This window comes from Homalodisca vitripennis, chromosome 5 (assembly GCF_021130785.1).
Source record: "Homalodisca vitripennis isolate AUS2020 chromosome 5, UT_GWSS_2.1, whole genome shotgun sequence".
NCBI classification, from domain to species: Eukaryota; Metazoa; Arthropoda; class Insecta; order Hemiptera; family Cicadellidae; genus Homalodisca; species Homalodisca vitripennis.
Genome location: NC_060211.1, coordinates 162,013,902 through 162,038,215, shown reverse-complemented (window position 1 = coordinate 162,038,215; position 24,314 = coordinate 162,013,902). Strand labels below are relative to the sequence as shown.

The window sequence follows — 24,314 nt, the reverse complement described above, 5'->3', positions numbered from 1 at the left end:
AGCTGAGCGATGGAATGAGACCACAGAGCACTTTGCGAAATTTATATCCATGCCATCCCGCACACACAGGAGACGACACTTTACCAAGTCAGATTGCAGAGAGGCGCAGTCTTGAAGTGTGGATATCTCCCTATATACCTTGGCGTCATCCGCGAACATTAACAGGCTAGACGATGTGACGACATTCTGAAGGTCATTAATGAAGATAGAAAAAAGGGCAGGTCCCAGCAGAGAACCCTGAGGCACCCCAGACACCGCCTCAAATGCAAAAGATGTCTCACCGGCATGACGCACGACGAGGAGACGATTCGCCAGGTAACTCTCGAACCACATCAAGAGAGATCCAGTCACTCCCCCCAAGTCCCTAAGTTTTGCTAGGAGATGAATGTGGCTTATCCTGTCGAAAGCCTTTGACAAATCAAGATAAACGCAATCGACCTGGTGGCCCAATCTGAAGGAGGATGTAATGTCATTCTGCAAAGTCACGAGATTGGTTGTTGCCGACCTTCCCTTCATAAAACCGTGTTGAGCTGGAGAGATGATGTTCTTGGCTTCAAATGAAAGTCTACGTAAGACCAAGGACTCAAAAACTTTGGCTAGGGCAGGCTGAAATTGCAACAGGTCTGTAGTTCTTGGCATTTACTGGATCACCACTTTTCAGGAATAGGTGCAATAAAGCTCGACTTCAGGTTCTTAGGGAAAATGCCCAGAGTTAGAAGAGCATTGAAATATTGGGTGGACATGTGGAGCCAAGATACCACTACAAAACTTCAATACTAACTGGGGGAATCCCAATCTGGCCCCGCGCCCTTCCTTTCATCCAGCCCAGCTAATGTCTCCTCCACTTCTTCACATGAGATGTGAAAACCTGACAGATGGAATGAGGTTTCCAGCTCCAAAGGAACTGGAAGTGTTTGTGGGAGCCTGTATACAGAAGAGAAATAAGAAGCAAACAAGTCACTCATATGCCTTTAGGGGTGTCCGCTGTCACGTTGTCAAGGTACAGGTTGGAAAGTGCTGAAGACTTGCGTTTCATATTCCTGATGTGTCCCCAGAAGACCTTCACATTGCTTGGTATGGAGTTTTCAATGCGACGTATATAGTCCCTGTAAACAGGAGGCGGATAGAGTCCTACACCTTGCACGAACACTACGAAATTCCAAGTAGTCAGAGTCTTTTAATGACTTTTTGAACTTGACGTGCAGCTTCTTTTTCAAAATGACTAGTGCCTTCAGCTCTAATGAAAACCAACAAGGAAGTTGCGTTTTCCAAGTACTTTCGTAGGGGTCAAGTCCCTGATCACCCCACTGAGAGAACCACAAAAATCAATGAATGCTGTCTCCACACTATCCTCCATCACGTTGCTCAGTTTCCGGATACGGCCAACCCTGAATCACTCTAAATATCTCAAACAGATCACTCCTCCTAAAGTCGTAGATATGGGTCCTGTTTATTATCAGTGACTGGTCTGAAACATGGAACGGTAATATCGAGAGCTGGATGATGTGATTCCACCTGAACAAGGCGATCAAGAGACCTTCGGACACTGATGTCTAATCCTGGTAGAGAAAACTAGATCCAGTAATATTCCACGGTCGTTGTTAACAACCGTTGACCTGTGTAAGATGGAAGATATGGGCAAGATCTTTGATTAAACTCACAGCGGTTTTCATTGCCATAGATCATAGAATAAGCATTACATCTTACATACATATTTTTTTTAAAGATGGACAATAATATGAAAGTATAAAATATATGGAGTCTTACTTGTTGGTTTTGGTAAGCTGCTGTTGGTTAATCAACGGTTACTAGGGCTGAAAACATCTGTTAATCATCTGTTTTAGTGTTTTATCAAATACGGTGGGATTTTGAACACCACTGATCCTATAAACCTATTCTTTCCTCCCTGTTTGCTCTCTCACTTGTCTTGTTCGGCCCATGCTTGAAGTCGGTGTTGGTGTTTGGAAACCGCTTTACGTGTTTTTTCCTCGTTTCTCAGTTAACAGTGTAGTTATTAGTAATTTTGACAACTTGTACAAATTAATAGTTTTGTAAATTCTAGTATTAATTAACTTTGAGCTTATCTTTGCTATTTGTTTTTAAATACGATAGTGAAATATGGACGGTCACGTAAGGTAAGTAATTTTATCCAGTTTAGTCTTCTATTTACTAGATAAAATTACTAGTCAGAATAAAATAATAGTCACTAAACTGTTAGTAAAAGAATGAGAAACATTTGTACCATTTGATAAATGAATAGGTCGTTTTTCTACATATAGTTTAATGTTTATGATTTATTATATAGGTAATATTTTAGTGTGAGATTTTAATAAGACGCCTACAATAATTCAATTGTTATTATGGAAAGATTCTGTATACTACCAAATTTCGATATATAATAACCATGTGCAACAACAAGAATTATAATACATTAACAAGAATAAAACATTACAATAATTATAACAGTTATGTAACAAGGTTGCAGTATAATAAGTAACAAATCAACTTTAACCTAAACCTATATAAGCTACAAGAGATAATTAACAATACTTACCAGCTGCCCGACAGCAGTGATGAAACACTAGGTACTTATATATTAGTGCCATCTCAGCAAAAATTTAATGGTTATCGAATGCAGATAATCTAAACCTAATTTTGGTGACAAAATACAAAATAAAGCACATTAACATCAAAATGTTAGAAGTTCAAAAGACTTTATTTAAAAGCGAGTATTTATTAGGATTTAGGTGGAAAATGGATCAATAAAGAATCCAAGAAAGATTCAAAACTGTCTTTATTTTCTTTCAATTGAATGATTCTGTGGTATTTATTTACAATACCGTGACCATGAAAAATGGACTTTTTTTCATGGGTTGGGCATTTATAGCCAAGTATTATTATCACAGGTGCATATAAACTGGGGGGAAAGTATATTATTGTATTATATTGATGCCTTTCGGGCATTATTGCGTTAAGGATGGAAAATAACCGACAAAATTTTGTCGAACAACACTTGGAGGGTTAAGGATCAGGGGCATCACGTGATCTGGGATTCGACTTTTGGAAGCTCGAGTTAATTTTTTTCTAAAAGAGCAAGCAGTGCACAGCACTGCGCAGCGGGCAGGCATCGTTGAAAGGATTAACGTACTAGATTTCAGTAAAATTGCCAGATGTACTGTCAAAAACAGAGTTTTCAGAGGATTTCAAAAAATCGTAACTCCTTTGATTTTCGTTGCCGACGAATTTTTTCTTCACTATTGTTTTCAGGAAAAATTGTAGTTTTCAGGAAAAAAAAAATGAACATACCTTTCCATGGTCACGTTATTGTAAATTGATACTGATTCTGTTGCCATATGAACTCTGATAAATAAGATTCCAAATGATGTCTTGCTGTCCCCCTATGTCTTTTATTTCTCCATGTAGCACTGCAGAATTTTTGCTGCAGTGGCGTTAATACATTATGACTATATAAACTACCACCAAACAATACAAAATAAAAATGTCAAACCAAATAACATTATTAAGCATTTAAAGTTATAGTAACTTAGTTATAGTTAACTATATTTTTATATCTGGGAAACTGATAATGGTACTTTGGTATTATCTGGAGGCCATTATATTTTTAACAGTTTCTCAGTATTAAATTTTTGCTGTGGTGATGTTATCACATAAGTACCAATGGAGGAAAGGATTTTGCCCAGACAGACACACTTCTTTGTGATACAAACAATCACAAAGAAGGTCTAATATACAGTCTGCTAGTATTCGACTCCTATGACCACTCCTGCCAAAAACTTTTAATCTTATATTCATTGCCATCAAATTCTCCAAAAGTTAGTTAGGCTACTTCATGTTGTTTATTGTGTACATTAAAAATCATTATAATTTAATTATAAGTGGAAGTCATATTTTAATTGTAATAGCGAATTATTCATTTGATAAAAACAGTCAAAATATTTTATAAAAACAACTGAATAACGAGTGTAGGCAGCTTATTAAAGTTTACCCTATATTTGAGCATCAAATTTTTATTTCTCAGTGAATCATTGAACCACAAATATTTTGGTTATACAGTCCAACTTTTTCTAAAACTTTATGTGTAACTTGAGTTATTATATTCCACTTTATTGTAGCCTAAACTTGTAACAAATTTGCTCCTGTTAATAAATACATATTAAAATGAAATGGATCTGATAATCTATAAATTGTGGCTTAAGGCTTATAAAATCATTCAGAAAGGCTTCAGTTTACATGGTACAAAGCTGTAAAGTGAATGAACTTTGTGTAATCCTAGATCTTCTATGCTGCCTACAAGTGAATATGACCAAGTTACATCATTTGAGTAATATATAGGGTAGGCTACTTTATTCATGTTAAATGCACTTCTATAAGAGGTTGGAAAGACAATTGTTCAAAATATTGATTTCAAACAATATTGATAACTGACTCACAGTTAAATAATAACTATACAATTTAACAAAATACATAGCTCTAACTAAATATGTTCAGAAAAAACATAATTCATAGTAAAAAATTCACTTAAGAAGTTAATAAATCAGTAACAAATATCATTAACATAGCGTGGATAACAAGAAGGAAATAACAGGAAAACAGCTAAATTATTAACAATCGATAACAACAATACAATAAACTTTCTGTATAGAATAATTCACATAAGAACATATTGTTTGCAAGATAACATATGTTCAAAAATGTCACTCCAACTACAGCAGAGTGTATCTAATAAAAAGCTTTTAACTTGCCAGGGAAGAGGAGAACTCCAGGTGACTAGAGATGCGGTTGTCCAGCCATTTTATCCTCTCTATTGTGTTGTTGAGCTCCAGGAAAGATGAGTGGCGCTTTCTCTCAAACAACTCCAAGGATCTTGTATGCCAATAGCATTTAAAATTCATACATTTCAGGAGAAATGGAGAATCTGTCAAGTTGTTAATAAGCTTGTAAAGAAACTTGGCATCTTGAACGTCTCTTTTGGTCTGCAGGGGGTTAAAATTTAGGTTGTTTTCCAAGTCAGAGATTGGTATTTCATTATAGCTATATCCCAACTTGTATCCAACAATTCTAACAGATTTTATCCGGACTCTGGAGTTCTGTCCTTAGTATAAACGTGATGTGGGACCATACAGTCAAAGTATATTCAAAAAAATAGTAGTGGATGTGCGCACAATAATAATGGCTCTTAAGGACATTGGATCATTTCGATGACGAGAGACCCGTGACAGCATTCTCAATGTCCTCAAAGCCTTGCCACACACATTAAGCGGTACTTTGGGATTATACCGACCACATCAGTATGAGGAACACAAAAATATAAATTTATAGAAACAAACATTATCGAACGAGAAAACAACTGTTTAATTACAAACTTACAACAATTATCAATTGTTAATGGGTTTATTATGTATTAATAGTTTTTTTACATTTTTAAAATAATCAACATAGGTCAACATTAAAAACATAAAATAAGTTAAACACTGAGTCAATTACTTTTGATTCGATTATTTCCCTAATGCTCAGCCTATCACTTGAGGGCCTGGAAAAATTTCATTTCTGTCTGTATATGCAACATCGTGTTCAATGATGATGCATTTTATTCAATAGGATTGGTATATAAGTGTCAAACATTTTTACATAATATATATGTAGCCTAACCATGACGGTAACAAGAAGTTCTCAGAATAAAAAGAGTTGTAAATGAGTATAACTATATTAAATTTTAACATGTGGCATAGTATAACAAATTTAGCTATAATAGACCTAAATTATTTGCCTACACGACATTTGATGTAGGATACTCTTACCTTGTATTTAATTATTTTATTTTAATATAGGTTGAGTTATGCATTTGATAGTGATTGTAATCACTGTTTAGGTTTAAGACCAGTAAATACCTGTCTAATATCTTCCAAATTTGTGTGGGATTGTGTGAAGCTCTGTTGTTGTTGCACAGAGTGTTTTTAAGGCACTGCAATTATGTCTCCCAAAAGGATAATCTTGCAAATCTTTTGAAATCTAAACTTGAAGATTGTGATGAAAATGGCACAATTGAATATTATCAGTAGGTTTTTACAGATAGCGTATAAATGGTTCATGCCCAGCCTTATTTTGGGGCATAGCACCGGAAATCCCAAATTTATGTTTTAGCATATTTTATTATACCATGTTATGTTATAGCATTATAATTATAGAATATAATCACTTAAAAAAAAATACCATATATATATACTTGGTATTACTAGTACTAATGGTGTGGGCACGTGTCACACTGACCAACTATTTGGTTTCAAACTCTTGATATAATACTAATAATGTATAATAATATAATGTTGACATCGTATTCCCATACTCACTCATAGCCCAAATAATAATAGTGAAACATGAGAGAAAATAGCAGGAATCCGAGTCAGCTAATTAGAACAGCTGACTACCAAGTTGTATACATGCAAAATAATCAATATTTTAAATACTGATTTGTGGAAACAAAGGTCAATTTGGTATTCTTAAACATCCAAATAAGCATTTAGAATAGCAATAATTACAATTTGTAACTAAACAGTAAAAATTCATTGGCTTGTAAACCCCCGTGTGGTTGATGCCTCCGTGGCATCATCTCTACTAGTGGTGTGACATGTGCACGACGCCACCGTGGCATCACCAGGATTGAACATTTTAAGTGATGATTATATTAACAACTTGAAGAAGAAAATTGAACAGCTGACTCTACATTCAAATATAGACAAATCAATCAATCTGATTCCTTAAAAACACAAAAGCAAATTTTTACAAAGAGACTGCATTAGTTTTGATGTATTATTGTATTATTTTTACAATAATACAATATATGAAATATTTGTATTAAAAATCACCATAATTCAGATAGTTTAAATACAAGTTTTCAGGAATTTCTATTGAAGATATGAATTTTTTTCTTAGAAAGGACTTTCATAGACTTTGATGAGGGGTATATGGTAATTTAATAAAAATGCTAAGAGTAAAAATTAAATTGTTAAATATATATGTGAATAAAAACTTACATTGTATGGCTTTCAGTAACCTTTCTTTCTTACCGTAATTTGGAGGCTGAGTAGGTACCTAATAAAACTATGTGGATATTGCCATAATAGACTGGCAGTCACCTTCGTATCCAGAAAAATATGACTGATAATTTTTAATAATCCTATAATTACTATTATTGAAATGCATATTACCAGGTATATGTACTAATCATGCTGTCTGACTGATTATATTGTAAAAATATACTTGTTTCTCGCTGAAAGCATTTTACTACATTCTTAAATGTGGCACATTACAATATTTATTTTACTAATTTTTATTTTACCATCAATGTTGATGTGTTTAAAGTTTTAATTGGAAAGATCTTTAAACAATAAAATAAGACTAATTTCAGTTAAACATTAATGTTTATTGTTAGGTTACTGGATTTTGAGAACAGCTGGATTGCTTTAAATAAAGTAGGAAATCAATTTAACTAACTTATTTAACTAAGTTTATTTAATTTAGATTATATACTTTAACTTATGAGGTAGGTTAAGTTTTATAATACTTTTATGAAGCTCAACTACACATTTTAGCTTTTTATTGGTGATAGTTATTATGTACAGTACTTCTGTATCATGTAAGCAAAATAAAGTTGATCTCAATTTTTTATATAAACTTACACTGACCTGGTTATATTGACCTGGTTTTACAACCTGTTGTTTCTTTCCTAGAGTGGATTACTAATATATGTACTCAGTATTTGTACTGTACATCACTTATAAAGTACCTAAAACTTTATGAACATTTAAATCAATTCCTACAAGTTGCTTACAAATAAATTAAAAGTCAAAGAAGAAATAACAATTTAAAAGTGAAAACTACTGCAGGTTTATCCAAATTATGTGGACCATTATTACATTGCATGAAATTTATGTATTAAACAAACATTCTAGAGTATTTTTTCCTGTGTTTCCTTAACTTGGCAGAGGCTGCGATATTTAATGTTTTAAATAACTTATAAAATAAACATTTTACATATACTTAATTATTTCCGAAAATGTCAAGGAAATACAATTCTTTGAAATCAGTTTTTAATATATGATTTAATTGGCAGTTCAGCGCTTGTCGTAATCAGTGAATCACAGAAATATACATAAAAAAGTTCTGATTCAAACTAGTTTTATTACATTAGATAATATGGCCAAGTTGTTAATATTACATTAATGCATTTGCTAAGAGTTAAATCAAAGGACAACAGCTTTTTCTTGCCATCCTGTAAGCAAACAAAAGAATATTTGGAATTAGCTAGTATCAAACCACTCATTTGAATAATAATAAAACCAAAGAAATATGCCACATCACACGAAACATATCTAATGATTTCATTGTGATCATATGAAAGACAAGATATATTCACTGCATTTCTGACTATTTTATAGCACAGTACCAAGATAAGTTAAGTTATATTGGTTTGGAATAAATTAGATATCTCTGGGGGCATTTGGGTTATCTGTAATTTTGATAAGATCCTTGTGTTCCTCTTAAGAATGCAATTAATTTTAATTGACAAGTGATAAAGAAAAGAAAATTCTTTGTGTTACACTGATGTTTATAAAGGTTCATTCAATGGTCTGATACGAATGACTTTCTATTTTATTGATAATATATTAAAATAATTCAAATTAATATTCTAAAAAAAAAATTTAAGAATATAATTTAAAAAATGAAAATATATAGATTAGATCAATATATTTGCTTTGCGTTTGTATAATGATTGTATTATTCTTCTGTACAACTGTATTTGTATTGGGTTTTAATTCCACACGTAAACATAATCTACATAAGGATATTCAGATATTGGCATTAAAAGCGTTTTATGTTGATAAACAGTTTTGAGATAGTCCTTGTAAGTTTTGTCCTGTATGAACAACTTTCAACTTTCAACCATTTATTAACTTTAACTGACTTTTGTCAGTTGCAGAGATTTTTAATGTGAATTGCTTTAAAGAAAATTATAATTTAATTTGGTTATTTAAACACGTATATGAGAGAAAAAGCCAAATACAAAATTGAATTGTATAAAATAAGGGATCTAGGGTGTAGTGATAGCATACTTACCCAGCAAGTACGAGGAAGCGGGTTCAAGTCCCGGCGGAGCAAGTACTTTTTGTGATTAGTAATTTTTTGAATTTGAAGAAATTATTTACACATATACATCTTTCAGGGGTTTGTGTAGCGTTTTTAAGTTTTTCTAATTATTAACCTATTGGAGTCAACTAATAAGCAGTAAACCAGAATGTAACATGTACCTGCGGTGAAATCAGACTTACCGAGACCCACTTGTAATCCAGTTTCATAGCGCCTCTAGTCCTATGTAGTTCTACAAAAATCACATAGATCGCTCCTGTATTCCCTTTTTACATTTACGAATACAGCTTATAAAATCTATCACAAAGCAGTGTACAATGGGGCCCTCCTGTTTAAAGTTTAGCTTTAATATTTTAAGATAAAAATCAAGATTTTCAGTAAAGCTGATAATTGGTTCTCAAAATATACTGGCAATTATTATTTCACCAGATACGTGGTTGGTAAATAAATAACACTGAATTGTATTAATCTTTTAGAAAGAGGTTTTTACCTTAAAGAGGAAATAAGCTAAGTTTAAACTAGGATTTTGTACGAGATTCAATAGTAGTTAAGAATGTGGTATAATGTTAGTGTTTTTAATGATTTATCTCTCTAAGAGGATCATTATATATTTATATTTTAATTATTGAGAGTAAACTTGTATTTTTTATTCTTATTTATTTTAACTGGCTTAACTAGTTAAGGATATGAGATGTTTATACATTGTTATATTATTTGTAGCAGCTTTGTGGCTACGCACTTCACCAGTGTAGAGGATTGTAACAACTTATAAAACACACTTTGTGACAAAAAAATGAACAAGTAATTTTTATTAACCAATTATTAAGGGGTTTCCTAATAGTAACATAACTATTTTGTTGTATGAATTGGTTGAGAAGAATATCTTAATGTGTCTAAGTCGTACAGCTAGATCTGATGGCATGTATGTGTAGATGGCATCGTAACTCAAGATACTTCAGGTCTTCTTATCATGGGATTAAACAGGAATAAGTCGTTTGATAGCAATCCAATTGCAGTATAATGAAGTGCTTGCTTGAAATTACAAATTATTAAAAACCACAATTTAATGTGGATAGAATGCCAGTGAATCGTCCAATCACTAGAATTTGTCAAGGGAATGTTTTTCTTATACGAATTAAAATAAGAGGCATTCCTTCTGCAAGGTATGGTGTTGGAGATGGCCCTTCACTAGCTAGGTAAAAGTCGTATCTCTCAGTGATAGGTTTAGAAAATCATAAGGTGTGCTAATAGAGAGGTTGAGAAGATCTTAAGGGGTGCTAATAGAGAGGTTGAGAAGATCTTAAGGGGTGCTAATAGAGAGGTTGAGAAGATCTTAAGGGGTGCTAATAGAGGGGAAAGGGTATAAATGAGTAAGATGGGTTCCACAAAAATATTTAATTGTATCTAATGTGATGTTTTTCATGTTCTGTGGATTCAAATTTTGCTAGTAATTTCTTTAATATTATTTTATAAATTGTAACTCCTTTATGACATTGGAAATGACTGGTTGTTTAAAAATATATTGAATTTATGTCCAACTATCACAACAGATTACAGACCTTAAAAAATACGGTGAAAATAAATATGAAATGAAAATTGAAGATTTGGAAAATGAAAAAGACGTACTAATCAATAGAAATTTGGCCTTAACTGAAATTAAATGAAATTGAACATCATCTCACCAAAGAGAAACAATTTCAAATAGAATTAGTCAAAACTTTTGAGGAGCAGGACCGGGAGAAGGAACAAATTATTTTAAATTATGAAAAGAAATTTAAAAAACTTCAAGATGAACTTAAAAAACAGAAAACTAATTATATTGATCAAGTTTATCCAAAACAAGCCTTAACAACTGTAAAACACTCAGGAACACAGACCGATACCTCAGAGTCCAGCACTCTATCACCCATGACTACACCCCTCCTTCTTGAGCTGACAAAAATGAAGGTCCGTCAAGACCACATAGAACACCTTTTCAAGAACAACTGAATGATATAAAAAGTAACCCAGCGACAGTGACCACCACTACTACAAAAAGGCTGAGTTATAGTTACTGCAATTCCCCCAAAGTCACAAAAAAGAATGCAAGCCGAGAAAAAAATAATTTCAGTGTATCTCTGCAAGTGGCAAAAGCTCAAGCAATCGCACATCGTAATGACAAGAAAGAGAAAGAAACTAAAGGATCATACAATCACTCCATGGGGACAGTCCATAAAATCCAAATCACTACTGGAATTTCATCTACAACGGCAGTTGTCACATCTCCACCAATCTCTGTGAAACTTCGAGATCCCAGTGAATGCATAGAAGAGTTTTTCAACAAACACATAGAACACTACAAAATAATAAACAAAAAATACTATGAGGGACAACTAATTGAAAGAGGCAACTCATGTTCGATTTTGGATATTTCGAAACACTACACTTTGCAACAACAAACCAGCAACAACCAGGAAACTCAAACATCAAATTTGCAAATATCTTTGGATGATATGACACTTAATGCCAATATAGTACATGGCACAGACAAATCTATTGATGGAGAGACATCTGCCACAGAAACAACAGCTAACACCAACACAAGTAATTTTTTAGACCGACACAGAAAAGAAAAGAAATTCAGAACAAGGACTTTCTGGAACACGACTTATTAAATAAAAAACAACACAGAGACTTATAATCTTCCATCAGAACATGGACAGAGTAAGCAATAAAATCGAAAGACTACAGGTAGAACACTTATTGCATACAAAACCAGCCGACATAGTGGTCCTAACTGAGCACGGACTAAAGCAACAAACCATCAGTCACTTAAGGCTCAGTAATTATAGTGGTGTGTGTGCATATGGTAGAACAGAATATATCAAAGAGGGTGTTGCTATATATAAACACAATAAGCTAGCCAACAAAAATACCTCTCTTAACCTGGAAAAATACAGTGTAGAAATGGTATGTGAGGTAACTGGAATAACAATAAAAATAAGCAATAAAATAGACTTACATATACTGGGCTATTATAATAGACCACCAAATGCCAATATTGAGACAACACTCCAAGTTTTAGATGACACTATAACAGAAGTACATACAAACGACTCCTACATCATTGTCACAGAAGATATCAACTTTGATAACCTTACCAATAACAGAGAACGAGCTTCACTAAATGGGCTGTTGGCCTCACATGACCTTAGGAGACTTGCCCTGCCACCAACGAGAGTCACAGCCACCTCTAACTCCTCTATTGACATTTTCTGCGCTAACCTCCCTCCAGGTAAACTAAATGTAGAAGTCTGTAACACTGGTCTCTCAGATCATACCGGTTAATACTGCACAGCTGATCTTCCTAAAATACTTGACAACTCAACATCTTCAACATATAGGGATACAAGCTCAAGGAATCTAAACAACCTAAAACATCTCTTAGCTACGGAAACTTGGGAAAATGTGACACAATCAAACGACGCTGATGACTCTTATGACAATTTCCTTATCACCTTTACTAGGACCTTAGATGTTGCCTGTCCATTCAAAACCAAAAAACAACATCAATTTAAAAGGAATACATACGACAACGAAGAAGCCTTGAGCTTACGGAAAGAATTTATTAAAGCGCAGGACAAGTTCAATCTCACAAGAATGGAATAGAATAGAAGATAAGACTGAAGCAAACCGGAAGAAGAAAGCTTATGATCTAAAACTCAGAGAGCTTAGGAAGGAGGCCAATGCAGACTATATAAATCAAGCTAACAATAAAACCAAAGCAATCTGGAAAATATTATAAATAGAGAAAGAGCAGCTAAAAACCAAACAACACCAGGCCTGACTCATTTAAAAATTGATAAAGTACAAGAAACAGACCCAAATAAAATCGCTAACCACCTTAACACCTTCTTTGTTAATATTGCTGACAACACCCTAAAACAACAACAAATATCAAATGACAACATAGTATATAATCCACTGTACAACATAGAAACCATAATGACAGAGATGACCCCTACCACAATAAAGGAGATCAAACAAAAAACAATCCACTCACTAGCAAGTAAAACCTCCTCTGGGTTGACGAAATGTCTTCCAAAATCATAAAAGTTTGCGAGGCTGAACTCTTAGGACCAATACACCACATCACTAACCTATCCTTTATGCAAGGCAGATTCCCGAAAAACCTAAAACTGGCCAAAATATATCCTAAATATAAACAAGGAAATAAAGACGAAGCCACAAACTACCGTCCCATCTCACTACTACTGACTGTATCTAAAGTAATAGAAAAAATAACTCTATCTAGACTCCTCACTCACCTACAAGCCAATAATCTCCTGTCAAATAAACAGCATGGTTTCAGAAAAGGAAGAGCTACATTAACTGCAATAATGGGCCTTGTTGAATTTATTATAGACAACCTAGAAGAAGGCAACACCATCATCAGTATCTTTCTAGACCTGAGTAAAGCCTTTGACTGTCTTGGCCATAACCTAATCCTAGCCAAACTACAATCTCTTGGCATTCAACAGTCAGCTCTGAAATGGTTTGAGAGTTACTTGAGTGAAAGATACCAAGTTGTGGAGGTCAAACAGAGAAGAAATGGAGACACTGTCAGGTCTGGAAGTCTACCAGTGACTCGAGGTGTCCCCCAAGCCTCCGTCCTAGGGCCAATCCTATATATTTTATTCATAAATGACTTGCCAACTTTCTTGGAAAACAACACAAATTCTATTATGTATGCAGACGATACTGTTCTGCTATCTGCGCAAAAGGATGTTGAACAGCTGGAAATAAACTCCTACATCTCATTTAATATGGCCCAACAATATTGCAGATACAATGATCTAGTATTAAACAGCTCCAAGACTAAGCAAATCACTATAGAAACTAATAAAACTATGTGTCCGAACTCCCTGACCTCCAAGAAGCAGAAGACATGAATTATTTAGGAATAACAATAAATAATAATTTAACTTGGGCAAATCACATTGACAATTTATGCCTAAAGCTAAATTCATCTCTATATGCCTTACGACGAACCCATGCAATTAGCAACCTTGAATCCACTAAAATAGCGTACTATGCGCTATTTGAAAGTCATCTTAGGTATGGAATAGCAGCATGGGGAAGCACAACAAAACTCAACCTTTCAAAAGTTCAAAAGTCCTCAAAATCCAAAAATAATCAATACGTTTAATGGGCAACCTAGGACCTAGAGAAAGTTGTAGAGCTACATTTAAAAAATTGAAAATACTTACGGTAACATCTCTTTACATAATAGAAACAATATTGTATTGCCAAACAAGAGACCTTCTTCGAAACGGTGATCTCCATGAGCATAATACAAGACATGGTCAAGACTTCCCACTACCTCTTCACAGAACAGCCTTATTTGAGAAAAAACCTACCTACGTTGGGAAGAAACTCTTTAATGCTCTGCCAGAAGAAATCAAGAATAATCAAGATAATCTCAAGAAAATAAAGACAGAAATGAAGAACTTGCTACTACAGAGAACCATCTATACAATAGAGGAATTCTACTCTTGGAGGCAACTCAATCAAGACCACTAATACTCTTTATAATAAGACTTAACTAACAACTATGTACATCTTATTTTCATTGACGCTACTTGTAGTCTTAAAGATTATCAATAAAGAATCTCTGATTTCTGAATTATAATTATGTGGTTACTTTAGTGATATTTGTATACACTTATAGTAATATGCAGGGTGTCCCATAACTTTCTGGACAAAGGTATACCATGTTATGCTCAGGTCAAGACAAACATATTTTGACACCATATGAATATGGGTCTCTGATGATTAGTTTCCCATCTGTCTGTATGTGTTTATTATTAAAAAAACTAATATCTGAAAAACTAATAAGTTTATTATACCAAATTTGGTTCAAATGTTTATGATAACAAGGCCAGTTACTGAAAAAAAATCATGAAATTATCTTTAGTATTTTTTAAATTGCGGCCATAAGAACTTTTAAATTTTGAATATCTTAAAAACCAGCAGTTTTTCTCGAGAACTATAAGAATAACAGTTTTTAGAGGATATCACAAATCTAATGGTACCAAAATTATTTAAATTGAATATTAAATCATTAACTTAGAGCAGATTTACTGTGGTAAGACGTGGTCCACATTAAGAGCTGCCCTTTATTCGGTTTTATACTGTTGGCTATTCGCTGAGTACCTCAATGTGGGTCATGTCTTGTCACAGTAAATCTGCTCTAAATCAATGATTTATTATTCGATTTAAATAATGTTGGTTACATTAAATTTGTGATAACATCCCCTAAAAGCTGTTATTAATTCTTAGAAAAAACTGCTGGTTTTTAAGATTTTAAACGTTTTAATGGCCGCCATTTTGAAAATATTAAAGATAAATTCATGAAAATTTTTCTGTAATTAGCCTTGTTATCATAAACGTTTGAATCAAATTTGGTATAATTAAACTTAGTAGTTTTTCAGATATTAATTTTTCAAATAAAAACAACACATACAGACAAACAGATGGGAAACTAAGCATCAGAGACCCATGTTCATCTGGTGAAATATTTTTGTCCTGACCTAAACATGTACACCTTTGTCCAGAGAGTTACTGGGACACCCTATATATATCTCTGTCCTCTAAGTATAAAAATTTAAATTTATTATTGATTTCAATTTAAATTGTTTCTTTCTAGAGATTTACTTATATCCTTATCAAACTAAATAAGGAAAGACAATCTGTATGTATGTGTTTTAAGAATAATTGATACATTGTTCAAATATGTAAGTTGTGTTTCTCTAACTTATCTTCTTTTGATGTCTTTGTCTTCATGCAAATTGATTTAGTGATAGGAATCCTACCTCTATGGCTAGTAAGTGTAAATGTGAACAAGACAGTTTTAGTATCTGGATTCCAAAGTAAATTTCATTTTAATGCAACATTATTTATTTTTACTCACCTAAGTTCAAATGTATAATTCCGATAATTAATGTAATAAAAGAAATCGGTCTGTGAAAAAGAATGTTTAGACTCATCTATTAATTTTCTATTATTTTACAAAAGAAAACTCACAATTCTCCAATAATTTTTGTATTTTAACACTCCAATAAAAAATTATTGAAGAATTGTGAGTTTTCTTTTGTAAAATAATATAAAATTGATATTTCCAATAAGAAGAGCTCCTCCTCCTTCATCTATTAATGTCTTTAAATAAAATTTACCATTAGAAAGTTTCATAAAAATAATTACTTCATTAATGAACACGCTCATATTCAGAGTTACTTCTTTTCCAAGTAGTTTGGCACTATTCTAGTCATTGCATATTTGGATCTGGGATTTGAGCCTCTTACCACTACACCATGTGTATCTGCCACTAAATGCCTTAGCAAATGAGACTTTACTCCTCATCCCAAGAACTACATGCAGTTTTTTTACCCAGGAATTATACAAGTTGTTTACTAAGTCTCCGGAAATATTTTGGGAATTTGTTCTTTGTGTTTAGAATATAACCTACCAACTCTTTCAACAAACAAGCAGTGAGACGTAAGTTCAACCCATCAGCCAGTGTAGTGATATTACTATGGTTAGTCGTGTGTCATGTGATACAGGAGAATCACAGCTGAAGTCAACCTCTGTAAACAACTCTTTTTTAGTCATAAATACAGAAAAAAATAATGCTAGCTTAGTTTCAACTAAACGTTTTAAATTACTGCATCAAAATATTAGACATCTTCCTTCTGCTCTAGAATCATTGGAAATCACACTAGAAAATCTTAATCCAGACTTAAGAGTTCTCACTGAACATAAAGTGAGCTCAAGTCTAATAGCCCACATAAATAATCAAAATTATGATATAAAATCTTATTACACTGGAGAAAACTTCCAAGGAGGAGGTGTAGTGATTCTTACAAAGAAAACCCTTTTAAAATTTAAGTCAGTAAATCTTAAAATAGTTTCAGAGCAAATGGAAGACAAAGTTTTGAAGTTTGTATGGTGGAATATGTAGAAAAGAATAGAAAAATGCTGTTGTTGGAATTTTATAGATCACCAATTACTTCAAATGAGTGTATTTTTATTAACCCTTTCCATCCCAGACACTTTTTTAAAATTTGTTCTAAAAATCCTAAGTATTTTTACTAATGACATACCCAAAATTCCCAGGCTCTTTTAGTTAATTTTGTCGTGTTTTACTAGAAAACCCATAAAAAATTTATTTATGAAGCAAATTTATTAGTTTAAGTGTTATTAGCTTCCTAAACATGTTATATATACTATAAAATAAAATATAAAAGAACATGCAAATATTTACAATAACTTTTTTTTAATAATATGTACTTACCAAAAAATATTTTGAGGATTTTTTTACTTTGTTGCGGTTTGGATGGGCGTCAAAAAATTATTTAACCAAGATTGATAACACTTGACAAAACCATATTTAAGTCTTCAAAAAAATCCATACTTCACACTGATATGTTGAGAAATAAAAAAGTTCTGGATTTTTTTTTAAATCACTGTAGTTTAGAGTTTTCCCCAGTTATAACAACAATATGGCATATCATGTTCCACTTCTACATAACATATAGTTCTAACCAAATATATTGAATGTCAATAGGCAAACAATGAACTATTTCATATTTTTAACTAAAAAAAACTCCTAATCCTAACAAAATAAAAACTAAAAATTACCATCCGTCAATAAAATTTTGTTTTTGTTTACAAACATCTATGGAAAGGATAACATTTAGTGTGCAGGCCCTTTTTGCAGTTAACACACATAAAAGTAGACTTTTTTCTTTTCCCTCCACTTCTTGTACTTTCTGCATTGCACACACAGCAGTTTTTGTCTTTATTTTGTGGTATTTTTTCAAAAAATGATTTTGTACCACCGATGTTTTCATTACTGGCTTCATTTTGTTGAGTACCTAGGCCTACTCCTCTCACATGTGCCCATTCATCAACCAAGTTTGATATGTATTGAAGCCTACTTACAGGATTATCTGTGTTGTTTTTGTACAATGTATATACATTTAAGACCATTCTAGAAATTATATTAAATGTAAGTTTCTTCCAAAATTTGATGGTTTTCCTTTCATTGAAATAATGATATAGCATCTGATCATTTCTATCAATCCCTCCCATAAAGTCTTTGTACTCCCTTATCATTTTTGGTTTACTTGTAATACTTATGTTATTACCCCTCTCAACAACAAGCTGGAATGAAACCCAACAAATACTGCTGATAAAATTCAACACAGTTGATGACGCAACACAAAGAGAAAGAAGTAAATAAGTTGTTGTGCAGTAATAAAACATTATAGCGTAATAAATCGATGTTTTTACAACGGTATATGTTATTCCGAACATTTATATATAATTTATATAAATATTCCGAGTTAATAAACATTAAAAAAAATTTTTTTTCTTAACGTCCGGAAAACCGGACGCCGGGATTTTTGCGATGTTTTTCGAACGTCCGGAAATCCGGACGCTGGGACGGAAAGGGTTAACAAACAAAATTTAATCTTGGAAGCTCTTTGTTCTAAATATAAGATTCTTTATCATTGCTGTGGTTGTAGAATTTCCTGTGGTGAAACCATGCTGACAATCACTGAGAAGGTAGCTTTTGAAGCAGTGATCGAGCAGTCTCCTTAACACAATTTTTTCACAGACTTTAGAAAAAGTTGAAATAAGCGAGATTGGTCTGTAATTGCTTACTTCAGACTTTTCACCATGTTTAAACTTGGGATAGATTTTTGAGATTTTCAGTCTTGAGGGAAATTTTTCTTCTTTGAAAGATTTGTTACAGATAGTGACAAGGGGGAAGGTAACCAGCCAGATAGCATTTGGAAGACGAGCATCTGAAGTCAAAGTTATACCAGAAGTACAAATGGAGACAAGTGTTAAGTTCCTGGGACTGACAATTGATGAGAAGATGACCAGAACACCACATATAGATTCCCTCTGCAAAAAACTTAACACCAGTATGTTTATGATCAAACAAATAAAATCCCTTAGCAACACTAAAACTGCTAGAACTGCCTACTTCTCTTTTTTTGAAAGCCAGCTGAGATATGGCCTTGCGGTGTGGGGTGGCACATCAGCCACAAATCTAATAAGAATTCTGATCACACCAGAAGAGAGTAGTCAGAGTCCTGGCAGACTTACAACACATGGAAAGTTGTAGAGATGCTTTCATTAATCTAAAAATTATGACAGTTGTTTCCCTGTATATATTAGAAGTCGTGTTACATGTCGATGGAGAATACCTGCCAAGAAATAGAGACAGTCACAATACCAGAAATGGCGCACTGTACAACCTCCCAGCACACCACATGAAGCTGTATGAATCTAAACCATCGTACATCGGCAGGAAATTCTTCAATAGGCTACCACAAGAACTGCAACACAAGAGAAGCTCCTCACTGAAAGCAGCGTTGAAGAAATGGCTATTGGATAGACCTTTTTATTCTCTCGAGGAATTCCTACAAGGAACATTCCAGAACCACCTGACCCAGCCACCTCGGAATAAAAGTCTATTGTAATTATTTAAAACGTGGACACCATTTGTAATCTTGATGATTATAAATAAACATAATTCTGATTCTAAGGATATAATGATTATTGGAGATTTTAATATAGATATAACTGAGAATACATGTACTAGTAGGGAAGTAAGTAACATACTAACCACCTACGGCTTTTATTATCTTGTGACTTTTCAACCCGTGTAACAGAACAATCAGCAACTGTTATTGATAACACTTTTATTAACATTGATATTTCATTGATAAAGAGAGTTGGTATTAATACACAACTATCCGATCGTGATGCTCAATTAATCGAAATCAATATAGGTGCCCATGAGAACAAAAAATGAAACATATTTATTTTTCAATATTCTAGACATTTTTCAGAATAAATTATTTCAAATTATCTGATAGCTCTGAGTAATGAATCATGGCTTGATACATATACCTCTGATGTGTATAATAAAATTGGAATGTTTAACAACATTTTCCTATATTACTTTAATATTTGTTTCCCCAAATTATTAGTTAGGAAAAATGTCAACTAAAAATCTTGGATTACAGATGACCTGAAATTGGATAATGCTGACTTGATCACTCAAAGTAATTTGTCACAACTATAAAAAAATAAAAATATACAGGATAGCATAAAACAGAAAAACATCGAATTTAAAAGAAAAATATTACGAAACAAAAAAGCATTCTATGATCACAAAATTCTAAATTAAAAAAATGTGATAGGTGATACCTGGAAAATTATTAATAGAGAGATTGGAAATAAAAACAAAACAAATGAAAACGTTACAATTAGTAATGAAAGAGAGCTATACACTAATCCTGATAAAATAAGTGAACTTTTTCTTAATCATTTTACAAAATATGAAAATTTACAAAAGAGCTTGCGCTCTCAAAACACCTCTGAGGAAGATCACAGTAATAGTAAGCTGTTCCGGTGCAAGGAAATTGATTACAAGACTCTAGATAAAATCATTTCAAGTCTGAAAAACAAATACAGCTATGGGTATGACGATGTACCAATAGCCATTATTAAAAAATCTGACATTTCTGTTAAAACCACTATTGCACCTATTAAACTCCTCATTAACTACAGGGAAATTTCCAGAACAATTAAAAATAGCTAAAATTCATTCACAAAAAAAGTGTAAAAATGAGATGGATAATTATCGTCCAATTGCCTTACTGCCAGCATTTTCAAAAATTTATGAACGTGCTTTAACATGAAATACTGCTAAAACGTCTTCATAATTTGGGAGTAAAAAATTTTGTGTATAATTGGTTTGAATCCTATCTGCTAAATAGGAAACAATTTGTTCAAATTACACATTTAAATAAAAAGAACTTCAAAAGTATACATCATTCAACAGTCAAGACTACTAAATTTGGTGTGCCCCAGGGCTTAATCTTGGGTCAAATTCTTTTCATTTGTTACCTTAAAGGTGTACCACAACTAGAGGGAAACAGTCAAGTGGTTTTCTATGCAAATCTAAAAATATCAGCTAGCTCCAAAGAAGAAAGCGAAATTCTATCTAGTTTAAATATTTCCACCATGAATAGTTACTTGAAAAGGGACAAACTTTATATTATCCCAAATAAAACTAATTTTATCACTTTCTCTACTCAACAAAGAAAATCGTATAACCCAATAATAAAATTAGATGACCAAACCATATCACAGGTCAGTAGCTCAAAATTTTTAGGTTTGGTAATAGACCAACACCTAAGTTGGACAAATCATGTAACAATGATATTGCCAAGAATATCATCTGGTTTGTATGCCCTTCGCAAAATGTCCTTGACACGCAGCTCAAAAACACTGAAAATTAATTAAAAAAATTCAATAATTTTATTTGGCATATATACATTCTATAATTCAATAATTTTATTTGGCATAAGCCTTTATGGCGGGACTACAAATAAAAATATGGACTCTATTTTTAAAGACTCAAAAACAGGCCATAAGAATAATTTTAAGATTGGGTCATAGTTATTCAGTATTTTTCTACATTAGGAGTACTAACTGTGTACAGTCTTTACGGTTTTGAAACTGTTTTAAACAAAAAAGAGACATTTCATAACCATTTAAAACTAGGACACCATCATCAATATTCAAAAAGAAAAAAAAACATGTTGTACTTAGATAAACATAATTTACAATTTTATTGCAAAAACCCCTCATATATGGGTATAAAATTTTATAATAATCTGCCTTCTAGTATTCAATCAGAGCCACATTTAAATAAATTTAAAGTCCTTCTGAAGCAGTATTTAATAAAAAGAGGCCTCTATAGCCTGAAAGAGTTTTTTGAGCCGTGTATAATAGTTACTTAATTTTCTTTAACTTAATTTGTCACATTTAATATAGTAGCAAAAAATAAACAACTTTGATAGTTTGATACACTTAACATATAAATAAATAAGACAATATTAACTAAATAAAAACCTAACTAACAAATTAAAAATGCATTATCTACAGTTAATAAATTATTACCGTAGATTAAGACTACTTTTATATTAGATAACTGGCACTGTATTTTGTATTATTCTATAAATGTATACATTATGTGACACAATAATTTTGACACTATTCTATGTACAATACCTGTACTGACTTATGAATAAAGAAGTTTTGAATTTTAATTTGAATAAATATAGATCAGAAATGCTTACCGTCTGTCTGTAAGTTATGTTTTTTATTTAAAAAAACTCAAATTTGTTACAATCACATTTATTATAGTTTAAAGTTCAAGAGAAAAATTAATATTATATTATATCAGATTTCAAGATGGCAGACGGTTTAATTTTTTAAACTTAACAGCGTAAAAACTAATAAGATTATGACATTTTTAAAAGAATAATATAAGTTGCTAAAACTAATTATACAAACATTTTGATACCTAAAAGATCAAAGTCGGCCGAGAAATAATGTAGATGTAAGTTTTTAACTAATATAATGCAAGGCAAAATTGTCATTAGGTATTATTAGCTATGCATTAAAATGGTTAAAATACTACTGACCGTACCACATGAAGCCCAACGATGCTACGCTGGCCCAGGATTAGTACATGTAGCTTTACTCCGGAACTATCTGTATTTCTCAATGAAAGATAACATGTTACAGAGAAGGCATGCTGCTGGGTATGTGCAATCCCTTGCTGGACATAAGTGCCGCAGTGGATGGGGACCTACTGGCCAAGTACCACATGAAGCCCAACGATGCTACGCTGGCCAAGGATTAGTACATGTAGCTTTACTCCGGAACTATGTGTATTTCTCAATGAAAGATCATATGTTACAGAGAAGGCATGCTGCTGGGTATGTGCAATCCCTTGCTGGACATAAGTGCCGCAGTGGATGGGGACCTACTGGCCAAGTACCACATGAAGCCCAACGATGCCATCCTGGCCGAAGACCAGCACATGCCGTTGTACAAGGAATTGGTGGAGCAGTATAAGGTGGAGTACATTGCTGGGGGGGCTGCTCAGAACGCTCTCAGGGTCGCACAGGTCAGTTAATCAAATTTTCTTTAAATGATTCAAAACTTCCATCACCTACCGCTTTTAATGGCTTCTGCCGCGTTAGTTGGTCGCTGATGAGTTAATCCATTGTGCAACAATAGTTGGTTTTATTTTGATCTTTGACGGATGGCGATTCGACTAACAGGAAAACGGCAAAATAAATATCAGTATATAGTTAATTGTTTGGCCACTAGTTGGTGTAGGCATGCTGATTGGCTTAAATTGACTTTTGTAGTTTGCTCGAAGCATAATATGCATTTAGAATTGCATTGCCAGTGCAGTGATTACGATGTAGATTTTTACGCAACTCCTTACTTGAAGGTTTCCCATATTGTAAAAAACTGCTAAAACCGGCATTCACAAACGAGTATGAATTGATATGTGTAAGTAATGTCTGAAAAAGTGTTGAACCTCAATTTTCATTAATTTAAAGACCCATTTCGAATTCAACAAAAATCAGTTTAAAACATTTATTTTTGTAAATTTTTGCTTATAAAATAAATATTTTGTATTTGTTGTACTTAAAATTAATCAATAAATTAAAATATGTAATAAAAAATAAGCACTCTATTAATTTTTAATAACGGGTTAAAATATCAGTACAACATTGTTTGTACATGCCTTGGGAAATTCTTTTAAAAACATTACTCACAAATAGTTTAAGAAAGACTGTTTATAATTTTTATTGGTCAAAAGCGTGTGGGTTAGCTGTTATTAAATGCAGGTTTAATAGGCTCATGCATGATAAATTTCTACACATGTATGCAGTATACACCATTGTGTTTATGATTCAATTAATACAAGTGAAAGAGAAAAGCGGAAAACTGTTTTTATTTGTAGCATATGCCAATAATTCATTCTTTGTGAAGGGGCAAACACACATGCCAATAACAATAAGATTTGTGTGTGTTCTTTTGTTTGAACATTGCTACAATTTGTTTGTTTAAGTAAAATTACATTAATTTATCAAATTATTCGTTTGGTTATTTTGTTTTAGGTTCTCTTTGCTTGTATGCTTTATAAACATATACAAATGACCACTAGGTAAACTTTTAGACCTGTTATTGATCAAATGCTAAAACTTACTAAAATA

At 32.6% G+C, this 24,314-nt stretch overlaps 1 protein-coding gene across 1 annotated transcript in view; it reads left to right on the top strand.

The window, feature by feature from the left end:
- Positions 1-1,894: 1,894 nt before the first annotated feature.
- Positions 1,895-24,314, top strand: part of LOC124363067 (adenosine kinase) — a 43,834-nt gene continuing 21,414 nt past the window's right edge. The window contains exons 1-2 of the mRNA XM_046818150.1: positions 1,895-2,135; positions 23,002-23,209. Coding sequence (XP_046674106.1) covers positions 2,119-2,135; positions 23,002-23,209 — 225 coding nt within the window. The 5' untranslated portion in view covers positions 1,895-2,118. The remainder of the gene's footprint in view (positions 2,136-23,001; positions 23,210-24,314) is intronic.